This window comes from Paralichthys olivaceus, chromosome 21 (assembly GCF_024713975.1).
Source record: "Paralichthys olivaceus isolate ysfri-2021 chromosome 21, ASM2471397v2, whole genome shotgun sequence".
Lineage (NCBI taxonomy): Eukaryota > Metazoa > Chordata > Actinopteri > Pleuronectiformes > Paralichthyidae > Paralichthys > Paralichthys olivaceus.
Genome location: NC_091113.1, coordinates 8866774 through 8888795, shown reverse-complemented (window position 1 = coordinate 8888795; position 22022 = coordinate 8866774). Strand labels below are relative to the sequence as shown.

Sequence of the window (22022 nt, the reverse complement as noted above, 5' to 3'; positions counted from 1 at the left end):
CGTGCAACCGATTCTCTCCGCGTCCCTCTCATCTCTCATCCATTCGTTCTGACTCCTCCACTGGAAACCAGACAAAACTCTCTCTCATCATCCCAACATCAGCAGACTCCACGTGGGACAGGAACTGTGTCCGTGCAGTCAGGCCCATTAGACTCATGATCTGTTGATCCACTGAACCCCCATGTACAGTGGTGCATAGATTAGATTAGATTAGATAGATAGAAATGCACATCTGTGTGTGTATTGCTGTTGTGTTATCTTATTGGCCTTTGTTTTTCGTAAAGGTCAAATGCAGCTCAGCTGTTTAAAGCGAGCCCTCCAGGTTGGCGTGTCATTGTTTTTATCCTCATATGAACAAAACAAGCAAATTACTTTCTCCTCAGAACAAAGTATGACAAACGTGAAACTCCCAGATCTGTCTGTACCTGAGGTTTATCATATCAAAGACACAGGTTGCTGAATCCCCCTGAAACACATGCGAGGGGCTCTTTGGGTCCCCTGAGTGAATGTGTTGATACTTGTGTATTGTGTGAGTCACCAGGGTCACTGGAGTTTGGGTTGGACAGACGGACAGACAGACAGACAGACAGATAGATAGATAGACCGAGAGACAGACAGACAGACAAACAGACAGACAGACAGACAGACAGACAGACAGACAGATAGATAGATAGAAAGATAGATAGATAGATAGATAGATAGATAGATAGATAGATAGATAGATAGATAGATAGATAGTGTTTCTGTTTTGAAATTGTGTCATTCATGAATGAAGGATGTGTAACTACAGCTTGGTTAGACCTTGTTTCCACGGAAACGTGCTACGGTGACGATCGCGTGACGTACTTCCGGCCTGTTCCCGGCGGTGGCGGGAGATTCCAGCATGGCGGTGCAGCCGAAGCATAACTTGTCCATGGACAGTGCGGCCGAACATGGCTTCCTCAACTTCGTCTTCTCCATGCCGGAGAAACCGGACACCACGTTCAGGATATTCGACCGCAACGACTACTACACCGTGCACGGGAAAGACGCCATATTCGCGGCGAAGGAGGTTTTCAAGACTAACGGGGTCATCAAGTATCTGGGCTCAGGTACTCCTTAGCTTCAGTAGCTAACGTGTAGCTAGCTGGGGTTTGCAAACTACAGGTGTTTTGATGCTTAAAGTCAAGCTAAGCTAACTGCTAATGCATCCACTGCTCAAGGTGCAGCCCCGAGCTTTGCAGGAAACCTCTTTCAGCACATAATAATAATTATAAAATCAATAGTTTGTATAATAATGTAGCTCTCCAGAAGGATCTTGGTTTTGTTAAAGCACCTTTTCAACATTTGATCTAACCTGCAGCTTAATATTTATTCGACAGTTTTACTTGTTATTACTATTATCATTATTAGTATTCAGTTCTGTCTAATGTTATTTTGAGGAGACAGATGTCAGGTTTTATTTGTTCTTGATTTATCATTTTAGTGCTGACTTCAGAATCCAGGATTCAGATTTAAATACATTTGGATTAAAAAACTCCACCCATCTCTGTTTTGTGTAATGTCTAAAATTAATTTGTTTTATTTTGTTCAAACTTTGTGCTGTTTGAGACCACAGTGCATTTTAGTTTGTCTCTGTCACACTACATGAATACATGAATGAAATGCAAAGATACATGTGGGATGTGGTAGAAACCAGCAACACCCAAATATACATACAAGATCTTCAATACAGGTTATATGCACTAGTATAAAATAAGAAATTGGACATATTTCGTAGATTCAGAGCTGAGTACATCACACTTACATACAATCGTAAATTGACACATAATAATTTTAGCTGAATCTCTGTTGGGCCCCAAATGTCGAATGTCAACCGTCCAATCCCAATTCTTTTTGTTGAAGTGTGTTGTGTGTGTCTTTACTTTTGACGCTGCTGCCTATGCATCCTGTATTTGAAATGTTCTAAAGAGAGATGCATGATCAATATTAATTTTGTGCACCACATGACACTCATGACAGAGTATGTCGGTTGACAGGGAGTCGGAAGCTGGAGAGCGTTGTCCTGAGCAAGCTGAACTTCGAGGCCTTCGCGAAAGACTTGCTGCTGGTGCGGCAGTACAGAGTGGAGGTGTACAGGAACTACAGCAAGAGCAGCAAGGAGCACGACTGGAAGATTGAGTACAAGGTGTTGTTTGTAATGCTTATTAAAGTGTACTGTGGCTGTGAGATAAACCAAAGCAATAGCTGTTCTCACAACCATAGATTCTCCATCCTGTCCTTTTCCTCCACACTCAGGCCTCTCCCGGAAACTTGACTCAGTTCGAGGAGATTCTGTTCGGTGGTGGAACCGGAGCAGTGGGCTGTGCAGGAGTTGTAGCTGTGCGTATCTCCACAGGAGCTGATGGACAGCGTGTGGTGGGTGTCGGCTATGTGGATGCAGCACAGAGGACGATGGGAGTGTGCGAATTTGCAGACAACGAGATCTTCTCCAACCTGGAGTCCCTGCTCGTCCAGCTCAGCCCCAAAGAGTGTCTCCTAGCTCAGGGTGACAGCAATGCTGACAGCAGTAAACTACGACAGGTATGATGAAGTCAGTTGAGCTCAGCATGGCTTTATTTATTACTGCAAGGGAAGTGAAGGCATCATCTCGCAAATAAATTGGAGGAGAAAGAAAAAATATTCCACTTGTAATTATTCCACTATAGTAATAATACAATTTATTAATATAAGACTTATAACAATGCTCAGACACAGAGAAAGCAAATAAAGCATATTGCTGAAAATATAAAATGCACATCATAATCACACATTATAAAATAAAATGCATATAATCTCACATTAATAAGGTTAAAAACTTTGTGTTGGTCAAAGATGTAGTAAAAATATAATAAAATAATTTGTAAGATTCACAAACAAAAGTTAATCTCTGTGAAACACCCAAACTGTCAGCAGAGCAGGAAACAAAATGAATTACTTAGCTTGATGTCACATGTCATGCACGCATGCACACGTGGACTGTTGTTGTTGTTACAAACTGTGGTGGTCCAAAAACTTAATTAGGCTACATTATTCTTATTTGTCTTGAAACATATCTAGAGCAGGTTATTAAACTTTAATAAACCATCACAGTGGGTCTCAAGTCTTTAATTCTATGTAGTTTTTGTACTTTTCTGTATGTACTTGTTGTGACTTCTTTGTTATGGAACTCAGTTATTGTAATGACAAATTAAGTAAACGTAATTACTGTGTGTGTGTGTGTGTGTGTGTAGGTGGTGGAGCGTGGCGGCGTGCTGGTCTCTGACAGGAAGAGGGCAGAGTTCAGTAGTAAGGACATGGTACAGGATCTCAACAGGCTGCTTCGAGCCAAGAGAGGAGAGACCACTGCCAGCAGCACGCTGCCTGAGCTGGAGAAACAGGTGAACAAATCAAACGATGTTTCCTAAGCTGACATGAGGTTCTAAGTGTCATAATGGTCAAACCCCTTGAGGCACACTTTTAATTTTTGATACTTGGTAAATAAAAATGATTTGAATAGCTCTGTATCAGAAACATGTGACCAGAGTGTGTGTGCGCGTGCGTTGTCATTCTCAGGTGGCGATGTCCTGCTTGGCTGCAGTAGTGCGTTTCCTGGAACTGCTCTCCGATGAGTCCAACTTCAACTCCTTCAGTCTGACCACTCTGGACCTGGGTCAGTACATGAGGCTGGACAATGCTGCAGTGAAGGCTCTCAACCTCTTCCAGGTCAGTGCCAGGAACCAGGACAAAATGCCACAGAGGCAGTTGTTTTACAAAGGAAGTTTATTTGTTCATAATACAAAAAAAAGTAAAAGTACTTAAGTTGAGTTTAAGACTTGTGTCCTGTGAGAGTTGTGGAAAATGAGTAACTTGTGAAATGCCACAGCTTATGCCCTGAATTGGTCAGGATTTTAAAAGTGATCCTCTTGTTTTGTTGGTGCTCACGCTTTTGCCTCTGATATAACAAAACACTTGATGTGGATGAGTGATATAACATCTGTATTATCCAGGCTTCACCCGACGACACCAGCAGAAGTCATTCGCTGGCCGGTCTCTTGAACAAGTGCCGCACACCGCAGGGTCAGCGGCTCGTCAACCAGTGGATCAAACAACCTCTTATGGACAGAACCAAAATAGAGGAGAGGTAAATGACATGTCCACAGCCAATCAGGGTGTGGTTTAGAAGAACAAAATAAAGCAGATGGAAGTCAAACTCTTTCTTTTCCTCCGTTCATTCTCCCATTCAACTTAATAAATTCAGCTTCAGTATTTAGGTCACATGAAAAAATCAATCACTGTCATCAGCTTCCTAACATTGAAGAATAAGGACATTAACAGTGTGACATGTTATGACTCGTGTTTCTGTCACTATTGCTTGTTGTTATTGATTAATCTGATCATTTCCTCGATTAATTGTTAATTTGTTTGTTCGGAAAACCGTCAGGAAATAAAGTTTTCAAATGTCTCTTGACGTGTCTCCCTCTATCTCGCTCTGTGTGTGTGTGTGTGTACATGAGGTTGGACTTGGTGGAGAGTTTCGTGTGTGACTCTGAGCTCAGGCACACCTGCCAGGAGGACTTGCTGCGGCGGTTTCCCGATCTCCACCGTCTGGCCAAGAAGTTCCATCGTCACACTGCAACGCTGCAGGACTGTTACCGCGTCTACCAGGCTGTGACCCAGATCCCCGCCCTCACCGCGGCCGTCGAGAGATACTCAGGTACATCACGCAAACCTGCAGCAACTGAGTCAGTCAGCAAATCATCGAATGACACGACGACTTCTAGAATGACATTTTGCACAACATTGCTTCATTCGAATGATTTTCCTTATCACAGCCTCTTAAGTCTTAAATATGTTGTACCTCCTAGGTCTTAAACACATTTAGGGAGGTTTTAAGTATGTTAATCTGCATTTAATGCTGATTCTGTTGTGCTTGAGTTTCTGGGGGCATGCAGAGACCAACTTTCTCTGCCTGTAGTTTGAGATAACTTGGTGTTTCAAGGGTTTTTCTCTTCTTGTCTACTTCATCTTCAATTATGGGAAAGTAGATTATGGTTTCAAAAAGTGTTATTATTATCTGGCAGAATCCCTGTGATCATACTGGGACATTTGAAGAACATAGCATGACTCAGATTTGTTGTGATCAGTGAAAATAATAATGATGATTCATTAGCTATAGATGCTATCATACCTGATTACACGCAGTCCAACGTTCCGACTTAATACAATATATAATCAATCATTTCTGATGTGGGTGTGTTGCAGGCAGCTACCAGGTTCTGTTGGAGGCCGTGTTCCTCTCCCCTCTCAGAGACCTGCACTCTGACTTCATCAAATATCAGGAGATGATCGAAACCACCCTGGACATGAACCAGGTCTGATCTTTCACGCTTTCTAACACGAGGAGATAAGGAAGGCTGATGTTCTGTGCTTTGTGTTTGTGTGTCATCGATTCTGCATATTGTTTACACGGCTCCTTTCTCAAATGTTGCGTGCACCGTGCAGATCGACCACCATGAATTTCTGGTGAAGGCGTCGTTTGATCCGGTGTTGAGTGAGCTGAGAGAAAAGATGGACACGCTAGATAAGAGCATGCAGGCAGTGCTGAACAGCGCAGCCAGAGAACTAGGTGATTACACACACACACATGCACACACACACACACACGCACACGGAGACCAAGTTTATCCATGAATCAAACAGAAATGTATTTGTTCCTTGCAACAAAGTTTGATACTGTATTTTTTGGGAGTGACTTCACGCGCACATCTGCTGATGAGTTTTTTTTAAAAGGTTTTGTGTGATTACAAATGTCAGAGCGAGTCCTTTTCACCCTGGACTCATCATGTGATTAAATTATCTTTCTCTTTGTGACGAACTCTTCACTTCCCTCTGAATGAATGAACGCCTGGCATGTTGCGTAAAAAATTGTTTCTTCAAAATCAAAACTAAAACATTAATGATCTCTATGCATTCCTCAGGGAGTCGAAGGTTGGTATCATAGGTCATAAACCCTGCCTCCTCCATGTAAGTTGAAAGGATCAACGTTAAAGTACACGTCAAATTAATAAGTAAACAAAGGTAGTTTCTGTCATCTTAGGTAGTTCTTATCACGTTCGAGTGCTCATTTTTCCTTTTTTTTTTGGATTATGATAAATGGAAAACATTTAACAGAGTATATATCCAATTTAAATTGTCATAACAATTTCCTCTCTGTTAACTAATGTGTAGTATTTGATTTACATGAAAATGAAGATGGTGACCTCCATGTTTCTTTGTTTGCTGGATTACTAAAAAACTACTTAACTGATTCCCATTAAATTTTGTGAAGAGTTGGGACATGACCCAAGGTAGAACCCATTCAAATATGGGTTCACTTTCTTTAACGTTACAAGGGCGTTTTCAACATTTTCTCAGAGGATAATTCATGGATCTTGATTAAATCAGTTATTTATAGGGGGCTGATATTTATGTGTGCAGATCCAATTAAAAATCCAGATCTAGTTTCATGAGGGGAGTTGGGCCTTGGTGGATGTTTGTGCTCTGAGCGCTATTCTTGTTGGTTTTACAACCATGTGACATTTTTACATCAGAAATATCACTCCGCCGTAGGTGAGGGTTGGAACTTGCTGACAATCATAGGAAGTCAATTGAGGTTTCTTTTCCAGAGTAGACTCAGAGGTGAAGGGAATATGTATCCCTGCCAGAGCGTAAAACTGACGGCTATTTGGCAAATATTTGTGTGCAAATCAAGTGTTTCGATATGTGGATGTGGTTCGACTTATAACAGTAACTTTGTGTTTCAGGTCTAGACGCCGGTAAGACGGTGAAGCTGGAGTCGAACGCCGTGCTGGGCTTTTACCTGAGAGTCACCTGCAAGGTGGAGAAGACTCTGAGGAACAACAAGAAATTCACCACGCTGGACGTCCAGAAGAACGGAGTGCGTTTCACCAACAGGTCTGTTTCACTGTGTCACACACTTTAGCCACGGATTAAGCTGCTCTTGCTGTCAGCTGATGCTCTGTGCTCTCGCATGCACACTTTCACATGTCCACAGCAAGCTGAGCTCTCTGAATGAGGAGTACACCAAGAGCAGGGAGGAGTACGAGGAGGCGCAGAACGCCATTGTCAAAGAGATCATCAGCATTGCCTCAGGTAAAGGAGGTCATCACTTGTTTCTAACTCTGTCTTGTTAGCGTGACATCGATTTGGAAAATGGAAAAGAATGACTTTCAGCTTCATGGAATTAATCAGTTACACAGAATTAGTCTATGTGAATCTTTCAGTAATTGATTTCATTCACATCCTCCACAAATGCCAGGAAACTACAGCGCTAATGACGAGCCTGTGGTCAGATGTTATTCTTTAATCATATATCGCTTGCCATGCTGAAGTTTTCCTCTCTCTCATGATTCCTCGAATGCTTTCAATCACCAGGCTACGTGGATCCCCTCCAGACGCTGAGCGACGTGATAGCGCAGCTGGACGCAGTGGCGAGTTTCGCCGTGGCGTCCGTCTCCGCTCCTGTGCAGTACGTGCGGCCTCGCATCTTGGTTGACGGCTGCAGGCGCATGGAGCTGCTACAGGCCAGACACCCCTGCATGGAGACAGACCCGGACACGGCCTTCATACCCAACGATATCACCTTCGTCCACGGACAGAAGAACTTCTACATTATAACAGGTAAAAAAGAGGCGTGGAGATTTTAGGATAATTTCAATGCATCTTCTCAGTATGATCTCAGACTTTATATAAAAATGGACGTAGACACTCTGGACCTGGGATACGCTCTCTTCCTCCTCTTCGCTTGATATTCCTCTCTTCTTGTCTGCAGGACCAAACATGGGAGGCAAATCGACATTTATCCGGCAGGTGGGTGTGATCGCTCTGATGGCTCAGATTGGCTGCTTTGTGCCATGTGAGAAGGCAGAGCTGAGCGTGGTTGACAGCGTCCTGGCCAGGGTGGGAGCGGGGGACTGCCAGGTGAAAGGCGTGTCCACCTTCATGTCCGAGATGTTGGAAATCGCCGCCATTCTCCGGTACGAACACGCTCATTTAAAGCTTCATCACAAGTGACACTAGCCTGGTCTCACACGTCGGCTCTGTTCCCTCCAGCTCGGCCACTGAGAACTCGCTGATCATAATCGACGAGCTCGGCAGAGGCACGTCCACGTACGACGGCTTCGGTCTGGCCTGGGCCATCAGCGAACACATTGCCTCCAAAATCAGCGGCTTCTGCCTGTTTGCCACGCACTTCCACGAGCTGACGGCGCTCGCAGCCCATGAGCCCACCGTTCACAACCTGCACGTCACGGCCCTGACCTCTCATGACACCCTCACCATGTTGTACAGGGTGAAACTAGGTCAGACATGTGGTTTCACGCATGCATTTGTTTTTATTCCTCAAGGGACTTTTCAGCATTTTCACACAAAGACAGATGGAAAGTGAAATAGAGGAACATATCGATTCAGCTACATGAATTGATTTAAGCTTTTTTCACTCATGAAATTTGCCTCATCTGTCTGTTTAAGTTATGCTTTTAGTTATTCTGACATAGTTTACTTTTAATTCATCTTTCACAGATTTATCCAGACGCAACATTTCTGCAAAAAGTCACAATGCTCTCAAAATATTTGCCACTGGTTGTCAAATAACTTAATGACTTCACACCAGAAATTTGTTATATCACTTCAGAAAACTTAGATAAGTTTATTTTCAGGCTTCAGGCTGAAATAAAGACTTCAGGGTTTATGATTATTTCCAATTCGTTCAAACATTGTAACATGAATGAGAGTTAATTTGAGAGAGACAGCTGCTCTGACTGTGATTGTGGTTATACAGATTTATTTTTATTTAATCTTTCTGTGATTAAACACATGACTTTTATATAAAATGAACTGGTGCTTTTTCAAGCATGAGATCATCATCTTAAAATATCCTCATCTAATGAGTTATTTATTATTTCTTTGGGAAAATGTCTTATGTAAATTGATAGACGTAAATGTTTGAGCTTTACTTAAAAGTATTTGTTACTCAGAAGTAAAATACTTTTTATTTGTTGATGATTAATTGTTCAGAATTAAGTATTTTATTTCTTAATCATTTCAACCTTGGTAAGATGAGTTGGCTATAAGATGCTTCTAACTGATTATTTTCCGCGACTGTACGTGTGTGTCCAGGTGTGTGCGACCAGAGTTTTGGTATCCATGTCGCTGAGATGGCCTCTTTCCCGCCGGCTGTGGTTGCCATGGCGAAAGAGAAGGCCGAGGAGCTGGAGGAGTTCCAGGAACCTGCGGGCGAAACATTGACACAAGAGGAAGAGCCCGAGGCCAAGAGACGACTGACAGACAAACAAGTACTTAACTTTTTCTCAGAACCCTGCTGTCATCACAACATGGATATATAATCATTCCTAACCACATTATATACACTAGTGAATGGTCTATAATATAGGTTTTAGAAAATATATGTTCATTAATATATATGTCAACTAAATACTATCTTGTTTACGTCAACAAGACGGTTTACAAAGATGTACGAGACATCTTCATTTCCTCCTGTTGTACAAAATATCCTGGATATGAAAGCTGCCATCTTGCTGCAGTTTCAACAATTTGCTTTGTAGTACAGGTCAGAAAATGACCTTATTATCTCTCGAACAGTTTAAATGTAAATCTTTTGTAAAATTGATGCCCTTCCTCTTTCCGCCAGGTGGGGGAAAGCCTGATCCTTAACTTCCTGGAGAGGGCGAAGTCACTTCCTGCCACCATGAGCGAGGCGGAGGTGAAGAAGGAGCTGAGGAAAATGAAGCAAGAGATGGCAGCTAAGAACAATAAATACATCACAGACATCCTTTCCCGATGCGGTAAAACCGTTTGATCAACACAGATTAATTTCATGTACTCACGTAACACAAACACATCACCACACTAACATTTTGTTTTTCAATAAAGAATTATTCGTGAATGAGCAGCCGTGACCGTATGTTGTTTACACACTGTTTGTTAGAAACACCACACTGAAACTAACTGGGTTTAATGCTGAGCTGTTATAATTCCTCCATGAATGCGTCGTCACTGAAACTGATTCAACAGTAGAGGATGTGGTTTGGACTCTGATTTAAATGGGGTGGACAAATTAATAGAAACAAATGTCCAAACAATGCATTATGATTAACAGCCGCCTCCAAAATCACTATGGAGCCAGTTATAGTTAGTTCAAATAAGCTTGAAAACATCAAGCTGTCGTTCAGTGTTTATAGCTGCTCTGTGAATTCAAACCCAGATGTTGGACAGATGTTACATTTTTGGCCAAAACAGCCTGATATTTTCTGTGGTTTTCATTTTTAACTTAACCTTTTCTGAGGAGGTCTCTCATCTGTTTGTGTGTCAGCAGGATTACATTAAAACTACTCAATGTGAAATGACACAAGGAAGAACCCATTAAATTTTGGCGCAGATCTAGGATTTTTTTCCCCACTAACATTTGCTAGAGTGTTATCTTGATTTAAAATATAAGGCACATTTAGGAGACTGATATTTATGAGTGTGTGCAGATCCAAATAAAGTGTGTAGTGAATTTTAAATGTTTCTTTAAGTGACTGTTGGGCCGTGTGAGGTATGCGCTCTACCATCTAGTTTTCTTTGCAGTTAATGTCTTCTGTAAACCTCCTTTATTTGCAGCCACCTGATATAATAAATCACATTTTGATGATCCAATAATCGTTCCTTAACAATAATATATTTTTTAAGCCCCCCTCAAAACAGCAACTGTGCAATGAAAAGATTCTGTTACTTAAGTCTGAGCATCACATCATTAATAGCAAGTTTCCAAACTCCTGAGGAGCTGCAGCACCTGACACTCTGATCAGCTGCAAATGAGAAAGGTTTGTTTTGTGGACATTATTCAACATGTTCACTTTTGTTACCTAAACAGCTTTAACAACACCATAGCTTTTAGTGGCAATTCTGCAGAAAGTCAATTTCGATCATAGCGAGTGAATTTACGAGACGGACACTTCTGATCTAATAAAGTTTTATTTTCTTAGAAATGGTCAGTTTCCTGTTTTCTTTTTTTGTCTTTCTAAGAAAGTATACCCCTTTTTGAATTCCAACTAGCATCTACATAATGGTTATTGAATACTTCACAATATATTAAGTCTAGATGTTATGGTACATGCATACGATTCAGGCTGCATGAGGAGCCACAGTCACCACGATACACAGGGGAGGGGGTGATGTAGGGGGATCGGGGTACTGCAGATTGACCCATCAGTTCCAGTTAACAGGAGCTCTGGCACCTCCTATTGGAACCCTCTCCACAAAACACTGACTGCATCAACTTATAAACATATACACACGCACACACACTTTCACTGTACACAACACACATTTACACACGCGCATACACACCTTTATACAAGTGTGGAGTCCCTCCACCTGCCATTGAAGCTAATATACTGGAGAGGGTCATTAGTGTTAAACGAGATTCTCTTTCACAGAAAGAACTTCACCACTGGGACGTCAGAGTTTCTGCAGTTTCTCTGGGTGTCGGGGGAGGAGGGACGCTAACCAAAGAAAAATAATAATTATAATAATATATAATAAAATAAAAGACATTCAAATACAGTCAGCTTTTTGCTTGAAAATACAAAACTACATGAGAAAGCATTGAAATAAAATCCATTGATCAGAACCTTTTCTTTTTTTTAAAAAAAAGCCCAAGTGCTCCACCTCACACACACACACACACAATCTTTCTCCACACACAACAGAACATCCTCCCATCTGTTGCCTAGTTACAACCGCATGGGCAGCCAATGGGGATGGCAGCTGCGAGGAAGCAGGAAGTCTCTTTGACAGCAGTTCTTGTGAAGAAGAAGAAGAACAAGAAGAAGAAGTGGGCCGGGAACTGAGGATTTACATCAGGGGTGGGGGGAGGGGGGGGGATTTCGTGTGCTGCCAAAGCAGCACAGGTTTCCATCGGCAGCCCCTCTGCATAGCCCTTCTCCTCCCTGCCTACAGACTGCAATAAGAAATACTCGAGTGAAGAATCTCTTGTGGCCGTCAGTCTACCCTCAGCTCCACTGCTCCCTCTAGTGGAGTCTTGACTCTGCTGCAGCGAGTCAGTCTGCAGTGGGCAGGAAGCTGCTTCCTCTGCAGCCTTTCACCTTGATCCCATCTGAGAGCGCCACAATCATAGAGTCTCTCTGGGTACTTATGGCTGCACGTGGATGTGTGTATGTGACTGTGTGTTTTAAGTGTGTATGTGTGTGCCTGTGTACGGCTGTGTGCAATGTAATGTGTTTGTATGCTTATGTGAGAGAGTGTAACTCGACCGGATGCTTTCAGTTATGTTGCAGAGTGTTGGACTCGATGGGCGGCGCTGAATCATACAGAGTGTCCGTGTCATGTGTGGGCTCGCCGGCCAGCGTGCATGGGTTGGACAAAGTTCCTGCTCCGCAGTCACAAAAAAACCTGAGAGGATCAGAAACCAAGGATTAACAATCAGAGTATTACTGAAATAAGTGAAAGAAAATGGCAAAAAAAAGTATATGAAATAATGACACTAAAACATTTGCTTTTTCAGGTAGAAGAATATTATTATTCACCCCATTGCTCCGCTTCTGTTCCCAAAATAATTATTTGTCAGAAAATAAATGCCAATAAGGAAAGAAAAGACTTACCGGTCGTGCCGTATAAACTCTACATCATGCCCTTGGTGGCACTTTTTAATGCAGTTAACACAGATGGCGTTCCTATCTGTTGTGTTACAGGTGTGACATCTGCAGAGAAAATAGATTATAAACATAAATAGAAGAAAATCAGGAACAATAAAACTGGTAACAAAAAGGAAGATGCCCATGGTGAGATCTTAAAACTTCTAATGAAAAAGATAAAATGATAAAAGGCTTAAGTCTGATTCTGAGTGAAACAAAGTAATGTTTGGCATTTTTAGTTACAAATAAATTTGAGAATAGCTGTAGATTTATCTAATTATTAGTTGCAGCAAAAAACCTTTTTTTTTCCTGTTGTCATTTACCTGTAGAAGTCGTGCATGGGGTAACTGGTGTAGCTGGAGATCTTGTACAGACACTGTCCTCTGCTCACCGCCTTCTCAATGGCATCCTGGTTATTCAGAATCTTATTATCTGATATAAGAGGAGCAGAAAATAAAGGTTGAGAATAATGGTTGTTATAAAACGGCAAAGCTTATGACCAGCATGAGCTTAACTTTAATTACACAAAGCTGATTTTACCTTTCATGGTGACGTTGACTCCAGAGGCGAGAAACAAGCCTCCGAAGCGGTTGTTGAAGATCTGGTTTCCCTCCAGTGTGGCTGTGGCATGGTTGGTGATTTCGATACCTGAATAAGGAAGAAGATTAAATCTGCCATAATTAAATCTGTCACAAAAATTGATATTAAAAAGAATTTGCAGCCACATGGAAGTGATTTTGAAAAAATTAAAAAAAGCTAACCGGCAGCAAAGCCGTCAAAGATGCGATTCTTGCGGAGGATTGGATGGCTGTTCGTGCTGATCAGCACGCCAGCCTGAGCGTTCCTGAAGATGTCGTTCTCTTCCAGCAGGCCTACGGAGAAAAAGGTTACACACACCAAACTATAAATATGCTGGAGTAAAATCACAAGGAGTTCCAATATATTAACCTCATCATATCTACCAAACAGAGAGAACATTTCAGAAGCTATGTGATGTTTTCTTAATAATTGGACGATTGTTAACGTTGACAGATCGCACTGCAGTACCTCTGCCTCCATTGAAAATGCAGATGCCTCCATCTCGACCGTCATGTATTTTGTTTCTTCTCAGTGTGGGGTTGCTGTCTGTCTTGATCCACACTCCTGCCATGGCATTGTCAAAGATCTCATTGTCTTCGATGAAGCCCAGACCTGATACATTAACAGCTGGATTAGACACAAAAGTACACACACATACTACATATGAGACTGAAGGTGGTAAAATACAGACCTGAGTTGTAGACTAAGATCCCCCCGTTCTGGCCTCCCCATATCTTGTTGCGCCGGATCTTTGGGTTGCTCCCCGTCCTGTCAAGATTCAACAAAACATTTAAATCACAAAATTCACAAAACTGTGTGCTTGAGCTCATATATTGTATCCTCACTACTGAAGGGGGTAATCATTACCTTATTTGTACACCAGAGTACATGTGATTGTAGATGTCATTATCTTCCAACACACCGTGCCCATTGTCATAGAAATATACACCGACCTAAATAGGGGTAAATGGAAATAATCAAAACACAGAAAGACCTTAAAAAGAAAAGGTACAGCAATGACAAACACATAACTTTACATAAGCAGTAATGTAAAATACCTATAGGACTGGATGAAGCAAAGAAAAGAGAACACCCCAATCATTGCAGCATTTCTGAGTATTAGACCCCAGCTAACAGCTAATCTTATATCAATAATAATCCAATAAACAGAACAGAACAGTTGAAACACATGTACATAATCCAGTACACCTGTCACTGAACCACAAGTCAATTACAAACCCGAACAATCTAATTACAACTACAAATGTAAATATTTGACCTGTTTGCCGCTATGGATGCGGTTCTTGCGGAGGACCGGAGTGCTGCCTGTTGTCACCCAGACTCCAGCCAGTGTGTTGCTGTAAACCTCATTCTCCTCAATCACCCCCTGGCCTTTCTCATGCTGAAACGCAAACATAGAAAAAAGCTGTTAAAAAAATGGTCTGATGGAGTTAAATATCTGACGGAAGTAATTTCACACTGATGAGTGTATTTACCACATAGATGCCTCCGTGCTGTCCATCGTGGATCTTGTTGTGCCTTACAATGGGGCAGCTGTTGGTTCGAATCTGGATTCCCGCCAAGGCATTACCATAGATATCGTTGCTCTCTATCAAACCCCGTCCATCTCCAAATATGTACACCCCTCCTTGGTTACCATTGAATATAGCATTTCCCCTGAATACAAAGGAAATAAAGAGTCACAATCTTGGAGTGGATATGCAGATGAATAAAAAATAAAAAAATGTTAACAAGGTGCAAGATTTGTTGTTTTACATCAATATCATATTTCACTCTTTGCAATAAAATGTTATCTTGTGACCAACCAATACCTAGATAGCACGAGCCTATGTTTAATCAAGATGCTGTTCCTGTGTGAAGTGCGTGTTCTCACCGTATCGTCGGGTCACTATTGGACGTGATCCACACTCCGGCAAAGTTATTAGCATAGATTTTGTTCTCTATAAATTGTCCCCGCCCCTTCTCGTGGACATAGATGCCTCCTGTTTGTCCATGATGGATCTCACAGCGCACCACCGTGGGGTTGGCGTATGCCTTCACCTCAAAGCCTGCTATACGGTTCCTATGGATGTTACAGTTCTCAAAGTAACCCTGAAACACAGAGAAGAAGGCATATATAATAAATGGTCATGTGGTCCTTAAAGTAAAATGTATGGCATGACATATTGAGCTATTGAGTATTTACCATGCCGTGGTCAAAGGTGAACACTCCAACATCTCGTCCATGGTGGATGTGGTTGCGTCTAATGATGGGATTACCGTGGTTTTTCACCCAAATTCCTGCTAGCGCATTGTTACTGATTTCGTTGTCTTCGTAAATCCCCTGCAATAAAAAAACAAATCTTTATGTGAGAATCAAAGCTGTGTATGTATGTGTCAGAGCATTCGTGGTGAACCATTTGAGCTATTAAAGGGGAGGAATGTTCTCTTCACCTGTGCATGGTCTGTGATGTACAGTCCTACGTTCTCACAGTCGCTGATGTTGCAGTGTTTGATGGTCGGACACGCTCCTTGGCCACTCACACATACAGCTGAACCCACTACACACAAGGGAAAACAGAAGGGTCGTAAAAGAGTAGGGCAAAAATAATGATCACTTTCAAATGATGTATCAATTGATTAACAAACAATAAAAATAGGCGTTCAATTCACAATGTTACAAACTAATGCTGCTGTGGTTGACTGTTCCCCATCAGGTCCATTCATTATTTTACATCTGAACCCTGCATGATTCATTTCGTGCATCAGTGTTAGCGCCCACATTTATCTAATTAAACTCATATTTGTAAAATAGTCTACCTTGGTTCTAAAGCGATCGTGGTACAGTTCAAATTTAACCTGCATACCAAAAGGTAACCTGAAGGTGACAGCATGTGGAGCTAATCTACACACATGTAACTCCAAGGTGGTACAGCCTGCAGCAGAATATTTTTGTGAAATGCCTTATATAGGAGGAAATGGCAGGGAAAGAATTTCCACACTGTGACAGCTCTCACATTGACAGATTAAAAACAAGTTGCAACAAACATTTGGGGTATTTATAAAAAAGAATGGTAAATCTATTCATGCATACTGTCTCAGAGTTTGTCAGACATGTGGGTAACTATCAGGGAAAGACTTTTCTGGAATCCACGGATAAATAAAACAACAACTAGCATAACAAAAATCGCTTGCAAGACATAAAATGTATTGTTTCCATATGGTTAATGTTGGTGACATTTTAAGTTACATGGTTTAATCACTTTCCAACTAAATTAAATTGAGGAAAAACTAACCATCAATACATAAGACTGTTACAGTGTGCTATATTGGCACAGATATTCTCAATCCCCTTATTTGGCAACTACTTTAGAAAAGTAGTCGCTCCAGGGCTTCTTTATTCCCGTCCAAGACCCAAATAACTAATTTACTCTTTCATCGAAGGAAACAGACTCATAAGGAACCACACTGATCATTTAGTGATACATACAGGGTGCTACACATACTTACAATCATTTTTAAGGCTGCATTTTGTGTGCAAGTAAACGCGATAACTGTTACCTGTGCAGGTGGAGCGGATGATGCAGTGGTCAATGTTCGGGCTGCAGTTGACTGTGATCTCCAGACAGTGGTGGGCGTTGTGGTGCTGCGCCGACTTATCATCGGGATTAAACTGCGGAGAGGAAAGCAGCTGAGGTCAGACAGGCTGAGTTTACCATCACGTCAAACTTCTGTCCACCCATCACATTCACATTGGAGACATCAGTTTGACAGATAACTGAAGACAATTACAGAATATAGTCAGAAAATATCTCACAGCAGAAGACGGAAAATAATTTGACTTACAGAAAGTATTATTTTCTATGCCACTGTAAAATCATCAGTCAAAAATCTTCATCTTAGAATGTGTTACTAGCGTCATATTACATTGAGATAAAAGCGAATCAGATTTATTCTCACTACATCCACATGGTTAACTTTCTCCGGTGTAACTGTGTATAATATCGAGGTATTCTTCAAGTTTGATTGGTAAAGAGTGATGCATATGTTTACCTTTATGGTCATGTATCCCACATAGGCGTCCTCCGAGCCCTCCATGAAGACAAACGTAGAGTCTCGCGTATTCTCTATCACCACCTTGTCAGCTACTTTACCAGGAGCTGAGAGGAAGGCAGAAAAAAAACTTCTCAACACCCTCATACATATGGACATAAACACCACTGAATGTGAGAGATATTGATTGCACAAAGCAGAAGCATCTAGGTTTTTGCCTAGCGTAGATTTCACTAAAGGGAACATGCTCACCTGCACCGATCATGGTGATGGGGGACTCTATGTAAATCCACTCGTCTGTGTAGATGCCAGAGTGAACAAAGATTAGGCCATCAAAGTGGGCCTCTTGGACCCCACCCAGTGCATCCTCAATGGTGTCATAATACTGCGGGTGAAAGAAACAAACTCTTTCAGGCAGAATATGCACATTATTTATAAGAGTGCAGTCTGGAAAAGCAAGCAAGTGTTTACATTAGCTGTGGTTAAGATTTCTCTTCAACTCTGAGGTTTAAACTTACCAGCATGTTCTCTCTGCCTTTGTATCTGCCAGGGTTACTGTAGAAATGCTCAGCAAAGCCTGGTTTTACGTGGGCACCCTTGTACTGCAACACAGAAAACACCAAGGTCCATATACAGAGCTACTCATTTCTCAAGGAAAACACCAAATAAAGATATCTTTATAGCCAAGAAAGTGTCATACAGGATTTAATCAGAGCGATTTTTCTGCATTACATTTTAACCGACCTGAAGAGCTAATTATTGAATAGTTTACAGGAAAAAGTCTGTTGGGTGCAGGTGTACAAATGATGAGATGAACTTAACTATAATCCACATATTATTTTTGATATAACCTCAGAAGAACAATGTGAGCACATCAACATATATCCTACTGATGTGTCTGTGGATGAACGGAAATAATTCACTGTGCGTATGCAATCAATTAATAGAAGTAGAAGAAGTTACTTGTAAACATTTGACCAAAATTTCCCTGAGACAAAAGAGCTTAGCTAAGGAAATGCTTGTTAGCAGTTGTGATATTGTGGTGTGTGGTTGTTGCGAGAAAACAATAACATATTAGACCCAAGCATGAAAGCAAAAGCTCTAAAAGAAGCATTTTAACTTTACAGACTCATTTCCCCCTGGTCAGACATTATTCCTCTGGTGAGCGGCATGGACTTTATTGCAAAGCCAAATATGACTTTGCAGAACACCACCCTGTATATTTTTAGTATATAGACTATGCAGAGATTGGAAGCTCCTCTGAAAGCTCTTTCATCATGAAAAGACAACACATCGAAAAACTTAAAGGACTAACTCACCAGCTGTTGGAAGCTTTCCTTCCATGGGTTTGGGTGTTCATGCTCCTCTGGGCTGACCTGGTAGAATCTGCCTGGTTCAGGGTGCATCATGGGACGTGTGTATTCAAACACCTCCATATACAGACGCTTCCTGCAAGATTAAAACCACACACACAGAACTTCAGTTGTCTTCTCTTTTCATGACTGACATTCACAACAGTAATAGGATCATTTCCACTGACCATAGAATGGGGTCATTGGCTAGTTGGCTGAACCTCTTGCAGACACAAGCTGCCTGACAGAGATCCTGTTCCAGTAAGTAGGAGAAGATCTTCAAAACGACCTCATCTGGAAGCTTCTGCTGCAGATATTGCTCTGCTGGGGCTGCTAAAGACACACAAATAAACACACACACTCCCAAGATAAGCTTTCAGGAAAAATCTTTCATTCCAAGCACATTAAACTATGGAGTCAGGTTATTTAATGGATTGCAAAATAACAAGATTCACCAGAACACAAAGGGGGGAAAAAATCAATAAAATAGAAGCTAACTCTATCCTTGCCCAGCTGCAGAGATTTAACACACACCTGGCAGGTCGTGGCTCTTACCGGACACTCGTGCCCGCTTGGCTCGATGGCCAAAGGCCTCTGTCGATGATGTGGAAGCTCCCTGTAAAAGAGGGCAAATAGATATTAACTTCACGCCAAGATTCAAGCACTCAGTAATAAACTGGGAAATGTACTGCTGTGTCAGAAAATCATTGTTCCTCCAGAGAAGGACACACTCAATCAGCAGGTCGCTTCTTTCACACTCAAGCCTGGAGACATGCAATGTGCAGTGAAAATCATGACAAAATCCACTCAAATGTTTCAGTCTTACGTCCATTGGGCTCTTGCTGGGGCAGGCGGAGGCGGTGGCAGAGGCAGCAGCGGTTCTCTTGGGGAGCAGGGTCTTGCGTCGAAGCTGGTAGGGACTGTTCTGAGCTCCTGGACCAGATTCCTCGATGGCCATTTCTGCTGCAGCAGCTGCAGGAGCCTCCTCATCTAGACACAAAAGGCAAACACAAGTTCCCTTTGCATCAACTACTTTGTCAACTGACACTTTAGAAATGCACAGACCTGCAAGACGTACAATTTAAAAAAATCTGTGTATTTAAAAATCTGTATTTCTTCATGAAGCCAGTTCACCTCTCATTAACCACCTAAAATGTCTTCATTTAATTGCTAACGTCTACTGTTTCCACTGACATTCTAATTCTCCTTAGCATTACTAAACAATGGTGTGCATTCAACTCACATGCTGTGTGCATACTGCGCAGGCTAACAGGCAGGGTAGTAGTTGGTATGGCAGACAAAGGTTACTGATTGATAATGGCAGATGCACCCCCTGCAGCCACATAACAAGTCTCTCATATGCGGTCATGCCCAGCTGATATCGGCCAGTGTGCATTTGTCTTGTGGGTCTTACAGGAGCAGAACCAGGCTCGTCTTTAAAGGGGGTGCTGTCAAAATTAAGGCCCGCAGAAGAAGTCGATCGGACGTGCGGCTAATGGCTACAAACTCAACTGCGTAGCTGGCAAATCCGCGGTGTAAACAAATCGAGCTACGGCTAGCAGGCACCAAGAACAAGGAAGGGGATGTGGGTTCAAATCCGCTGGTTGCGCTAGCTTCTCGCCCCAAGCACACAAAATGGACACAGCGAAATCGTCCCAAAAAAACCCTCCACCGTATCATCTATCACAGCTGATCCTCTGTAGGCTCTTGTAGCCGGGGCAGCTAGTTAGCATTGCCCCCCGGTCGCCTGCTAATGTTTTTGTTAACGTTACACCCCAAAAATGGCAGTCCACAAGACGCCGCAGATTTACACCCTCGGAATTGTTAGTGACAGCTGGGAATGCAATGGCCGAGCGCACACGGGGGGCTGCGGTTAAAAGCTATGTTGTCGACCCCTTCGCCTCCAGCGGAAGATGCCTGAATATGAGCGTTAATGTTAACCGTGCGGCTACATGCGCATTACGTTAGGGCGAAGACAACCCCCAACCTCCACCTAACCGAAGCTAAGCTAGCGGCGTTAGCTAGCCCCAATCACTCAAGCCAAACAAAGCGCGGCCTGGCCTAAGCCACAGAGCGAGAAGCCTCGGGTTTTCCTGCTGCAGCCGCCGCCGCAGGAGAGCAGCGAACGCGGCCTGTTGAGTACAGACGTGGGTAATACGGAGGACCGGGACACCGCTTCGTCTCGAACCACTAGCTCACCGCGGCCTAGCTTACCTCTATCCCCGTTGTTCCGCTCGGGCTGCACCGGGCGCGGCCTCGACACTCGCCTGGGTCTCCTGTTGGTGGCTCTGACGGAGTTCATCTGGGGAGTTGGTTGTTGAAAAATGGGACAGCTTTCCTCGACCCGCCCGCTGCTGAATGTCGCACTCGGCCCGGTCTACCGCCCGGACGGCCCTTTTCCCAGACGCACCCGAACGACTGCGACCGAAAACCCGTTGGTATTTGGGGTGTAATCGCCTGTTTTTTCCTCCGTGGTGCTGCAGCTCCCCCCGTATCGCCGCTCGGTGCCAGCTCCGTCTCAGTCTGTAGCAGGAGGAGCCATTAACCCACACGGGAAAGAATCGCGAGAAAAAAAGAGCAAGAGTGCCAGCTCGGCCAATCACGTGCGGTGTTTTATGAGCTCCTCCTGTAACAACCAATCAGGAGGCTCGTCTCATGGTGATTTGACAAACCCTTCTGTTGGGGTTTGGAATCGGTCAAGCGGCGATTTGATCATCGATGAGACTCATCGATGAACCGATGATGATCATAAAGTGAAGTCATCTGTGTTCATGGAGCCCAAACACTTTACAGACTACTTCCTGTTTGTGCTGTTTGTTACCAGGGTCACACTTTCACTGTTTCTAAATTATTGAGAAGAAGCAAAGGACTCTAATGTAATGACTAATTGTCTAATTATTTCCCCCCATCAAATAAGCATGGACGTATTATTACAAAATGGGCCCCTGGGCACACAGAAGTCAAAGCCCCCCACCATCCACCCTTCCTTAAAGGGCTAGTTCACTGAAAAATAAAAATCCACTCATTATGTACTCACCACTGTGCCGATGGAGGGGTGGGCGAAGCGTTTGAGTCCACAAAACACTTTTGGAATTTCAGGGGTAAACAGCATTGCAGCCAAACCCAATACAGTGGCGGAAACTTCTTCAAACTTAAAAAAAACAACAGAAAACTCCATACTGCTCCTGTGGGGTCATCCAAGTGTGACATTCAAACATGACTGGAAACAGCTTCATTTCCATCATGATTTTTAGCGTAAATGTCCGCTGATGTCCTTCTCCTATTTGCTGCTGCAGTTCTCGTGAGTATCGCATGTTCTCGC

General features: G+C 42.7%; 2 protein-coding genes across 5 annotated transcripts; one reads left to right on the top strand and one right to left on the bottom strand.

Moving 5' to 3' along the window:
- Positions 1–837: 837 nt before the first annotated feature.
- On the top strand, positions 838–9967 carry msh2 (mutS homolog 2 (E. coli)). The gene is made up of 16 exons (XM_069517752.1): positions 838–1091; positions 2019–2167; positions 2278–2562; positions 3252–3398; positions 3574–3723; positions 4008–4141; positions 4515–4714; positions 5263–5372; positions 5503–5626; positions 6804–6954; positions 7055–7152; positions 7435–7680; positions 7832–8036; positions 8113–8360; positions 9178–9353; positions 9710–9967. Exons 1-16 carry the CDS (start codon positions 884–886, stop codon positions 9875–9877), a joined length of 2799 nt encoding a protein of 932 aa, XP_069373853.1. The 5' UTR covers positions 838–883; the 3' UTR covers positions 9878–9967.
- Positions 9968–11015: 1048 nt separating this feature from the next.
- fbxo11b (F-box protein 11b) lies at positions 11016–21260 on the bottom strand. Of its 4 annotated transcripts, none has more exons than XM_020083190.2 (22): positions 20915–21260; positions 19527–19690; positions 19235–19316; positions 18889–19033; positions 18668–18797; positions 17867–17950; positions 17601–17733; positions 17349–17455; positions 16857–16968; positions 15750–15856; positions 15502–15639; positions 15190–15407; positions 14792–14972; positions 14575–14697; positions 14163–14248; positions 13987–14063; positions 13764–13907; positions 13478–13588; positions 13257–13364; positions 13040–13148; positions 12684–12782; positions 11016–12474 (listed from the first exon to the last, which is right to left on the bottom strand). In XM_020083190.2, exons 1-22 carry the CDS (start codon positions 21000–21002, stop codon positions 12345–12347), a joined length of 2676 nt encoding a protein of 891 aa, XP_019938749.1. In that variant the 5' UTR covers positions 21003–21260; the 3' UTR covers positions 11016–12344. The 4 variants fall into 4 exon arrangements, with proteins under 4 accessions (XP_019938749.1, XP_019938750.1, XP_019938751.1 ...); XM_020083191.2 differs by having other exon boundaries at positions 18889–19030; XM_020083192.2 differs by having other exon boundaries at positions 19256–19316.
- Between the last annotated feature and the right edge of the window lie 762 nt (positions 21261–22022).